Source organism: Atractosteus spatula, chromosome 6 (assembly GCF_055471065.1).
Source record: "Atractosteus spatula isolate fAtrSpa1 chromosome 6, fAtrSpa1.hap1, whole genome shotgun sequence".
Lineage (NCBI taxonomy): Eukaryota > Metazoa > Chordata > Actinopteri > Semionotiformes > Lepisosteidae > Atractosteus > Atractosteus spatula.
This window is the reverse complement of record NC_142711.1, coordinates 19,629,282-19,640,386: the sequence shown is the minus strand read 5'-3', so window position 1 is coordinate 19,640,386 and position 11,105 is coordinate 19,629,282. Positions and strand designations below refer to the sequence as shown.

At 48.8% G+C, this 11,105-nt stretch overlaps 1 protein-coding gene across 1 annotated transcript; it reads right to left on the bottom strand.

Annotated features, from left to right (window-relative positions):
- Nucleotides 1-3,790: 3,790 nt before the first annotated feature.
- Nucleotides 3,791-6,716, bottom strand: LOC148832619 (endonuclease domain-containing 1 protein-like). The gene is made up of 2 exons (XM_088918131.1): nucleotides 6,441-6,716; nucleotides 3,791-5,089 (listed from the first exon to the last, which is right to left on the bottom strand). The coding sequence occupies exons 1-2, from the start codon at nucleotides 6,714-6,716 to the stop codon at nucleotides 4,190-4,192; spliced, it is 1,176 nt and encodes a 391-aa protein (XP_088774257.1). The 3' UTR covers nucleotides 3,791-4,189.
- Nucleotides 6,717-11,105: the final 4,389 nt, after the last annotated feature.

Here is an 11,105-nt window from a genome sequence, read left to right as displayed (position 1 = left end):
ATATATACAGAGTCTCCAATAAGAGTCTGTACTCCAGGTGTGTGTGTATATATATATACAGAGTCTCCAATAAGAGTCTGTACTCCAGGTGTGTGTATATATACAGAGTCTCCAATAAGTGTCTGTACTCCAGGTGTGTGTGTATATATACAGAGTCTCCAATAAGAGTCTGTACTCCAGGTGTGTGTGTATACAGAGTCTCCAATAAGAGTCTGTACTCCGGGTGTGTGTGTGTATATACAGAGTCTCCAATAAGAGTCTGTACTCCAGGTGTGTGTGTGTATACAGTGTCTCCAATAAGAGTCTGTACTCCAGCTGTGTGTGTGTATATACAGAGTCTCCAATAAGAGTCTGTACTCCAGGTGTGTGTGTGTATATGTATACAGTCTCCAATAAGAGTCTGTACTCCAGGTTTGTGTGTATATACAGTGTCTCCAATAAGAGTCTGTACTCCAGGTGTGTGTGTGTGTATACACAGTCTCCAATAAGAGTCTGTACTCCAGGTGTGTGTGTATATACAGTGTCTCCAATAAGAGTCTGTACTCCAGGTGTGTGTGTGTGTATACACAGTCTCCAATAAGAGTCTGTACTCCAGGTGTGTGTGTATATATACAGAGTCTCCAATAAGAGTTTGTACTCCAGGTATGTGTGAATAGAGGTGTGGTATTAGGTGAATCAGGTGTTTTATATAGGTGTGAATATTCAGGCATGTGTATACAGTTATGAATATACAGGTACAGTGTGTGTACACAGGTGTGAATCTACAAGTGTTGGTCCACTATACAGGTATGTGCATGCAGGTACCAGCAGTTGCACTGCTCTGTGCAGGATGCAGAGTGTGAATTATGTTCATTCTTTTGTGAGGAGATCTTAACAGTTACAACTTTGAAGAAGAAATACAGAATAAGAAATGAACTGGCACAGACGGTATGCAGAGTGAGCGAAAGTAGGTCTTATTTCCCTGGTGGTCCGGCAGTGAACTGCAGGGCGGTGTCTCTGAAGGGCCCTGACGCGGCGTGTGCGGGGTTAAGTGCTGCTCGGAGAACGCAGATTCATACCTTCCTGCGGCCTCGGCTCGTTATTAGTCAGCAGGTTTGGCGTTTGCTTAGGTGAAGCGGGGTCGTGAGGGAAGAAACTGCTCTCTCTGATTTCGTTTATCGCTTTCCAAGCCCATTAAGCTCTTCGTCGGGGCCCTGATGTTCTCATCATGAAGCCGAGTTGGAGCCATATAGAAGCAGCGCTCAGGCAACGCAATCAATTTAATTACAGAGTATTGCAGGTTGAGGATGATCAATTCCCACAGGATATCTTTAGAAGCACCGGTGATGCATGAGCTACATATCACAATGTGAAACAACCATGGAGGTGGGAGTCACGTCTTTAAACAAAAGGTGGTGGAAGTGGATAACAAGCTGCCTAGCTGTGTTCTTGCGTCAATATTCTAACGTCTTTCAAGAAACGGCTGGATGAAATCCTCCATGCAGGACAGGAAGCTCTTCTTTATACAAGGGGTGGTGGGAGTGATTAACAAACTGCAGCCATGTTCTCGTAGTCAATACTCTGAATACTTTCAAGAAACAGCTGGATGAGATTCTCGGATTAATTGGCAAACATCGTATGTTGTTAAGATGAGAACTGGGGAGTGATGTGGGGGGGGGGAGTGCACTGTAAGAGTCGCATGGTGATTGGTGGGTGCAGGGGTTGTATCGACATGTGTCAACGTACCCCGCCCACTGTCCTGTGACGCTGAGCTGCTGACCCTCCTCATAAGAGCAACACGTCAGTTTAAGTGGCGCCACGTTCGTCCCCTGTGGGAAAGAAGCAACAGCAGCACCTGTCACCTGTCAGCGCATGAACTTTCCGAATGAAAGCCAGCAAGCTCTTGTCCTCCCGTGACTGACTCTGTAACAGGCTGTGAGATCAGCTATGAAAGCAGGGCTCTTTGTTTTTACTTCACTGCTATGGCTGCTACACTTACATGTGATGTGGGACAGCTGGCACTCCTGGCTCACAGATCATGGGTCCCAGGTTCGATTCTGGGTCGGGCACCTGTCTGTGTGGAGTGTTTACATGGTCTTTCACTAAGTGGGTTTATTTCAAGTACTTCTGTTTCCTTAAAAGACAACCGGTCTTAACTGATGTTAATTGCCCATTGGCATCTCTAAATTGGCTCCTGCGTTGTGTTCGGCCCTGTAGTGGACTGACTTCCTGTCCAGGGAACGCAGGGGCCATGTGCTCACTGTGTGAGACTCCGTTTCACTGAGACCCCGCATTGGCCTGATACTAGGCATCACCTTTACTTTATTCTTTATTGCCACACAAGAATAGTTGGTGGAATCTGCTTTTGGTAGAGCAGGAACACAGATGAGACATACATACAACATATACAGTACAAATTTAAACAGGACAGAAGACAGACAAACATTGTCACATACATATGTAAACAACTCTTCATGGAGCAGCATAATTATTCAATGGAATTCAGAGTTCAATGTGAATTCAGAGCTCGCAGGGCAGTAGGAAAGAGGCTGAAGCTGAAGCGGGCAGTCCTTGAGAGTAAGGATTTGAAACGTTTTCCAGGAGGGAGAAGCTTAAGATATTATGAGCTGGGTGAGAGGGGTCTGAGATGATGAAATCAGATTAGGCCTATGGGCAAAGGTAGGTATCACAAAATGACTAAACACATCTTCAGCTCTCCCTTGAATCAGGCACGATACACCTGGAGCCACCAGGGCGACAGTTTCTGCTTCTCCACCCAACCTGCTGGGAATTAAAACTGCTAGATTCTCCTCAGGGGCGGCACAGCGGTGAGCATCGCTGCCTCACGGTGCTGGGGGCCCTGGGCCTATTTCCTGGGGTGCTGTCTGTGTGGTTTGTATGTTCTTCCCCTGTTCACTCGGATTTCCTTCGGGTGCTCAAGTTTCCTCCCACTGTCCAAAGACATACTGGTGGGCTAATTGGCTTCCAAGTGAACTGGCCCTGGTGTGAGATTGTGCGTCTGTGCCTGTGTGTGCCCTGCCATAGACTGGCGTCCCATCCTGGGTGTATCTTGCCCTTCACCCATTGCTTGCCAGCTTAGGCTCCAGAGCCCCCACATCTGTACTGGTCAGAGTGGTTTAGAAAATGGGTGGGTAGATACATTCTCATGAGCGAAGTTAATTCACAAACAGCTTTGTATCCAGTATCAGATTCTTTAAGGAATGACTTCAGACTCCCATTGCTCAGCAGATTAATCTGGACTTTACCAGCTGCAAGCTCATGTGTGTACAGTGTCAATCACACGTTAGATATTTATCAGACAAATGGACACAGGGTGTCTGATGGATTGCTAGAAGGTTGTGGGTTCAAATCCCATGTGAAACACTGCAATCACACCCTTGAACAATGTACTCTGCTCAGGGTACATACCCAGCTTTACGAACAGCTGCAAACAGGAATTGCTTTGGATACAAGTGTGAGTCAGATAAGGTTTTGCCCAGGTGTGACTCTGGAGTAATAGGCTCTGGAGTGATTTTTAGGTAACTGTACTTTAATGAGATTTTTTTAATGTCTAATTTAGAAATAAAATGAGGTTATCTGTTAGCCAGGCCCTCCAGGAAGTGAGTTTCAGAAACCAATTCCAGCAGCAGCCCAAACTCTCAAGGTCAGAGGTCATGCTCCCCCCCTTCAGCATTGCGATGCAGCGGGCTGAGCCACAGTCACTCATTTCACCACCTGGGATTCCAAGTACAGATTCAGACAAGGAAACAAAAACAAAAGGACGTGTTTCTCAAACCAAACACATTTTCATGACTTTCTCTTTATTGATTTATTTCCCAGTGCTTCTCTGACAACTCGCTCGCTGTGAAAACAGAACGGAACACATCGACCAGCAAGCTGACAACCATCATGTGTTATATAGTACGTCTGTGTAGTGTACAGCGTAGCCTTGTTAACACCTCCTATAGTGTGTCGTGTATTGTACAGTGTAGCCCGGTTATCATGTGTTTTATATATATACTGTAGTATAATATAATATTTAGGTACAGTAGAGTATAGGCCTCTTGTATTGATACAAATGTATTTGGTGCAGTATAACTCTCGCCAATTGTGGGCTCCGGTTACACTCCAGACTGTTTTTTGCAGGGGTTCTTGTCAGGATTTTGGGGTTTTGGGGTGTCGGCGTGTCAGCACCCTTCTCCGGCCCCCCCTATCCCACCTTTTGCTTCTTGGCTGCTGAAGCTGCGGACTGGTATTGATAGATCGAGCTCTGCAGGTCTTTGCATTTCCCATCAAAAATGGTGAATGGCTGCAAGTTATAATCTTTCGCGAGCTTCTTCTCGAGCTCGGCCACGCTCAGCTCCGTCACGTCTCCATCTTCGTCGTTGTCGCCCACGTGGGCCTTGGAAAACCAATCTGTCTTGCCGGCCACCGTTATTCTGCAGCAGAAGGCGCCCCACAGGTACTTGGGAATGTTGACCCCAGAGGACATTTTCGTGAAATCTTGTCCCTGCCCGAGGTCCCAGATCTTGGACCAGAACCACAGGCGGCCGTCCTTGTGGATGACCCTGCCATCCTCGTTCCTCGCCACGGCCACCAGCTTACCTCCAGACAAAGGCTTCTCCTGCCTGTCCACGATCAGCTGGGTTTTGGTGACACTGTCGTAGATCAGCCACCCTTCCTCATAGCCCTCCTTGGGGATCCGTCTCGGGCAGGTGCTGTCTGAGAGGACCATGCCATTGGTGGCGAAGCGTTTGATCGAGCTGCTCCCCGGCACGGCTCCGGCCATCAGGTAGGCGTCAACTTGCTGGTTGACAGGCAAGCAGTGCTTTTTGATGTACTCCTTCACCTTAACCTCCCTGTCCCTCCAGGAGTACGAGTTGAACCCCGGGTGCTGGGGCACGGCGTTGGTCAGCGTGAAGGTGCACTCCTTGTCCTGCTTGCTGGCCCGGTGGCACACAGGGGCCAGGTGGCCCTTCACGTAGAATGAGCCGTCGTAGTCCTCGTTCACGGCCTGGGACTTCTCCACGTCCTTCTTGTCGAGATTCTGGTCATGCTGCCTCAGCTCTGTGACAGTCATCATGTCACCTCCATAGGTGTTTTTGACAAGCTGTCGGGCACAGGAGCAGAGCACGTTATCGAGATAACAGACATCTCTGGAATCTCTCCATAGAGGAGAAACCAGACCAGAACGTCCCATGTGCCTCTTTAGTCTGAAGGGAGTGTCCCATACTGACAGGCCGAAGGAACTGAGTCTCTTTAGTCTGAAGGGAGTGTCCCACACTAACAGGCTGAAGGAACTGAGTCTCTTTAGTCTGAAGGGAGTGTCCCACACTGACAGACTGAAGGAACTAAGTCTCTTTAATCTGAAGGGAGTGTCCCACACTGACAGACTGAAGGAACGAAATCTCTTTAGTCTGAAGGGAGTGTCCCACACTGACAGACTGAAGGAACTAAGTCTCTTTAGTCTGAAGGGAGTGTCTTACACTGACAGGCCAAAGGAACTGAGTCTCTTTAATCTGAAGGGAGTGTCCCACACTGACAGGCTGAAGGAACTGAGCCTCTTTAGTCTGAAGGGAGTGTCCCACACTGACAGACGGAAGGAACTGAGTCTCTTTAGTCTGAAGGGAGTGTCCAACACTGACAGGCCAAAGGAACTGAGTCTCTTTAGTCTGAAGGGAGTGTCCCACACTGACAGGCCGAAGAAACTGAGTCTCTTTAGTCTGAAGGGAGTGTTCCACACTGACAGGCTGAAGGAACTGAGCCTCTTTAGTCTGAAGGGAGTGTCCCACAGTCAAGTCTCTTTTCTGCTGAACAAAGAGGACTAAGAGGGGCCCTGATACGCAAATTCAAAATCCTCAAATACAGTGACAAAGTCAACTCAAATCAATAGTGAAACATGAACTTTTAGTCTGAGGGCAAAACTGGAAACTATAGTACTTATTTCTCGTATTTGAGAACAAGAGGCTACTCCTTACATAAAGGATGGTGGAAGTGTGAAGCAAGCTGCCCAGTCATATTGCTGAAGCCGATACCCTAACTTTCTTTTAAGACACAGCTGGATAAGATCCTCGGTTCAATGAGTTACTAACAATAAAACAGGCTAAACAGCCCGAATGGCCTCCTCTCGTTTGTGACTTGTCTTGTGCTCTTATGGATTAATTTCCCTAGCTCTGCAAATTGTCTGGCCTCAATTTAATCTCTTCCTGCTTGTATCAAGGAACCGTTAACAGGCATTGAATCGGTGCTTTCAAACTAGGGACATACGGTACGGATCTGTGTAGCAAAGGCTGGGCCAGGCGGTCAGTGTGCTCTGTGAATTCGGCGAACCTGCTCTGGTCTGACTTCAGCTGCTGGGACCGTGCTCTGGCGTGCCAGCGTCTGTACCCGATCGCAACGTGAGCGACCAGCGGGGCCGAGCGTCCCGAAAGAGGAAGAGGGAGGAGGTTAGACTGACTTGCCTGGGGTTCGATCTTCCATACGAGAGAGGGGCGAGGAACGCCGAGGTCATCCTGATACTTGTAAGCGGAGAACAAAGGAATGCGGTGGTCCGTGCTGTACAGGGTGGCGAACATCTTCACGTTCCCGCTGTAAGTCTGGCAGATGTGCCGGTATCTGTTCTTCCAGATCTGCACCGACCCCAGGAAGAACTCGGGGCAGTTGTCGAAATCGTCTACTTTGGCAAAGCCGGGCCAGCCGAGCCCGAGCAGGAGGGGTAGGACCGCCAGCGCCTTCATCCTGAGCAGATCTGCTCTCTGCTGAGTGACCGCGCTCGCCGGACACCCGCCCATCTGACCTCCGATTAACAATTAATCATACAGCAATAATGATTAACCGTTTTGCGGGGGTTTGTCTCCGCGAAGGCACACGACCCTGACCCGACTGACCCTACCCGCACACAACATTCTGAGTGACCCCTCCCTCAGCATCAACAGTGAAATATCTTCCAGGAGACAGAAATGGAAACTATGAGGAAGAGCGTTTAAACCTTCTTTACACAAAGGGTGGCAGGAGTGTGGACCAAGTTATACTGTTGATGCTGATACCCTGTCTTCTTTCAAGAAACAGCTGGATGAGACTCTGGATCAATTAGCTCCCAACTACCAAGTGGTTTGGATGGGCCTAATTGCTTTCTCTGGTTTGTGACCTGTCGATTTTTTTCTTTAACGATTTTTAAGAACTTTATTTTCTTTTTCACAAATAAATACAGAGAATCACAAAACAGAAAGCTTTACATTAATATACATACATAAAACAGTATATATGAACACATCTCATTATGTTTTGACGCGATAACAGCTACATTGCAACAATTTATCTTGTTCAGGTGAAAATCCCATCATTTACTTTTACTTGATAATGTTTTTCACAGACTCATGAGATACTGTCCTATGCCCTCTATTTCCCACAGGTTTTCTGCTTCCTCCCTCCCTCCTCTCCACAGATCTCTGAGGTGTTTGTTCTCTCAGGTGATGGACAGGGCCAGGCTACCTGCTGCCTTGACTGGTACCTCAATCCTTTTGAACACCCCCATGTTCCTCAGTCTCCACAGGGCGTCTTTCCCACTGTTCACCATGGCCCAGATCCTGTCAGACTTCCTCCTGACGTGTCTGACAGGAGGGATGCCGTATATAACGAAAGCAGCAGTCAGGAAAAAGTGGGGTGAGAGGGCTTGCAACCAGTCTTCAAACTGGGCCCAGAAAGCCTTAGCAAACTGGCAGGACCACAGGAGATGGGGTCACAGTCTCCTCCTCACCGCAGCCCACCCTAACGCAGCGAGGGCTGGGGGTGAGGCCCCTGCAGTACAAGAAGGTTCGCACTGGTAAGCACTGGTGGACAACACTCCAGGCTAAATCTTTGTGAACTTTGCACAGAAACTTAGAGGATGTGCGTTTCCACACCTTCCTTGTTTGGGCTAATGTTAAAATGCCCACAGGGGTCTGCCTCTTGTTCTGAGGTGCAACGACGTCTTCCAGTTTTTGGTTGTTGACATCTTGGAAGGGAATATGGCCAATTGGGTGAGATCTTTGAAAACTTTTAACTGTCCCATAAACTGCAGGGCATGTGTCAGAGAGTGGGACGTCCAGCTTGGGTTTGATACCCTACACCCTGAACACCACCCTACCTACCCCAAGCCTGGCAAAATAAGATCAGGTATGTGCTTCAGGTACTGTCACAAAGCCTCTCACTTGTGTTCTCATCAAGTCCTGAGAAGGGAGGGGCCAGCAAGGCCATTTAGCCTGGGGCTCACCTAAGCCCAGGGTGCATGGCCCTCCACTTTAACCCTCTGGGTGTGTTTCTCGACTTGAGGTGAATTTGGAACTTTTACCATGAACTGTGATTCTCGACTAAAGTCCACGGCTGTGAAAAAACGTCCCCCGTTCAGTGCCGACTCTACCATTCTTTAGGAGTTTCAAAATGCCCGCCTTCATCTTCCCATCATGCCGTTCTTTACATTGAGATATTTTTTACCCCTCTTCCCAAACAAGGCGGGGGCCTCACCTGAGCTCTCGGAGGGCCTGGTTCTCATTTGCATTTAAGGTGGTGTTTCTAGGAATAGTGGAAAAGACAAACCTTTAAGCTCCATGTCTTTGCGACACCTGGAGAATTGCCACTTTTTTTCCCGAAAAGACCCGGTACAGAATATTCGCTGGACGAGGGTGGAGGGATTCCAACACCATGACCGCGACTAAAACGGAAACGACATGAAAACGGCGTCGCAAGTGTTATTTGGAAAGTAAATGTCGCCGCCGCATGCCCGGGTGCAGGGGAGGGCTTGTTGATGTTGTGCGCTGCCTGCCGATACGACACAGAGGACTTTCCACTGTAGTGCGCAAACAAAGCTGGACTATGTCCGGGAACAGCGGGCGTAGGCCGTTTTTAACTCTCTCGCTGCTACCCTTTAGCGATGCTCACCTTCGCCTCCGCTCCTCCGGCCGAGGAGGGGGAGAGGGAACACGCACAGGCCAGCTCCCTGAAACTCCCCCCCTGCAAACTGCACGAACAATGAACAAAACCCACCGCATTCGTCAGCGCGCCTGTTCGTGCAGTTGAAAGCAGCGTTTGGGCTTTAAAGGGAGCGCCGGCGGGGCGTCTCCCGCGAGCAGGGTGTCGGAGCACGAGACCACTGACCAACCGACCGGACGCCGGCGCGAGGGTTCGGTTTTCCAGCTTCCGGGTCGCGACAGAGGACTTCGGTCGGTCAGCACGGGGGGGCGGATGCCCGCACAGGCAGCGCTGTGGGCAATGGTGTCATCAATCCGAGATGCGTTCATCTCGCAATGCTATTCGGGTCTCTTCTTAATATTGCTGCTCTACCTGCTGTATAATTACTAGACCTGGAGTTATGATATCAGCTCGGATCATGGCGATGTTAAGGTCAAGGCGATTTAACAAGCACCTTAAAAAACATCGATGAGCTGAAGAAAGTTGCGTTTAAATAATACGGTACAGTAAGATTACTTGTAGTTACTGTACTGCCCAAGGGCTGAGTACGTCATTTCCCACACTGCGCTGTGCTCTGCTCTGCTGTGTGTTTAGCTCGGTCCCTAAAGAACACTCCAGTAATCAGAGAGCCTGTCTTATTAAACCAGCATAAGGCAAGCGCCAGAGACGGCCAGTAGGATCTTCGAGGAAGAGCACTGTTACATGAGGTCACAAACAAGAAGAAACGTGTGCCTTTGGTAGCAGTTAATTGAGCCAGGGATCTCATCCGGCCATTTCCTGAGAGAACTCAAGGTAACAGCTTCAACAACATGGCTGGGCAGCTTGTTCCACACTCCCACACCTCTCTGTGTAAAGAAGGGCCTCCTGTCCTGACTGGAGGATCTCATCCAGCCATTTCTTGACAGAAGCCAGGGTAACGGCTTCAACAACATGGCCGGCTGGTCGGTTCCACACTCCCGCACCTCTCTGTGTAAAGAGGTGCCTCCTGTCCTGACGGGAGGCACTGGAGATTCTGCTGGTAGTGTAGAACTGCGGTGCAGAGGGGTGGAACTGAGGGACTGTACTGGCTGTCAGGTGATGACACTCAGGGAAAGGTTAATACACACATGCCATTTGCAGAAGAGACATTGGATGACATTCATTCTAGAAATCCTCACGCCACAAACACTGAAAACTAGAAAAATATTAACGATAAGCGGTGGTGCTTTGGGTCACTAATATTGCGGATTAATGTGCAGAAAGATCTAGAGCACATGAAGATCATCGACAGGCCAAGATGCAGAAAGAAGACCTCGCCACAAGGGGGAGACAGAGGACTTTAAGTGTGATCTGCTCATCAGGAATCCACCTATTTTAACTGTCTTCCTTAACCTTACAGGCCCACAGTAGACCAAGGACACAAAGCTAAACCAGACCACCAGCAGGAACAACAATGTGTCTGGACTGTATTAACCCCTCTCTCTCAGTGCAGTGTTAATGTCCTGTAGTGTCCAGTCAGTGTGTCTGGACTGTATTAACCCCTCTCTCTCAGTGCAGTGTTAATGTCCTGTAGTGTCCAGTCAGTGTGTCTGGACTGTATTAACCCCTCTCTCTCAGTGCAGTGCTAATGTCCTGTAGTGTCCAGTCAGTGAGTCTGGACTGTATTATCCTCTCTCTCTCAGTGCAGTGTTAATGTACTGTAGTGTCCAGTCAGTGTGTCTGGACTGTATTAACCCCTCTCTCTCAGTGCAGTGTTAATATACTGGAGTGTCCAGTCAGTGTGTCTGGACTGTATTAACCCCTCTCTCTCAGTGCAGTGTTAATGTACTGGAGTGTCCAGTCAGTGTGTCTGGACTGTATTAACCCCTCTCTCTCAGTGCAGTGTTAATGTCCTGGAGTGTCCAGTCAGTGTGTCTGGACTGTATTAACCCCTCTCTCTCAGTGCAGTGTTAATGTCCTGTAGTGTCCAGTCAGTGTGTCTGTGTGAATATACTGTATAAATCTCAGTTTCTCCCTGCCTCCCTGTAGAGTTACTGTTTGGATGATGAAGTCCTCCCTCCCTCTCTCACACACCAACGCTCGAGTGTGTGTGGTGTGTGCGTGTTGTCTTGAGAATGAGATCAGAGGAAAAACTGTAAAAATAGACAGCCTGTGTATGACTTGTGTTGAGTAATTTATTTATTTCCCCCTGTCTCTCCCTC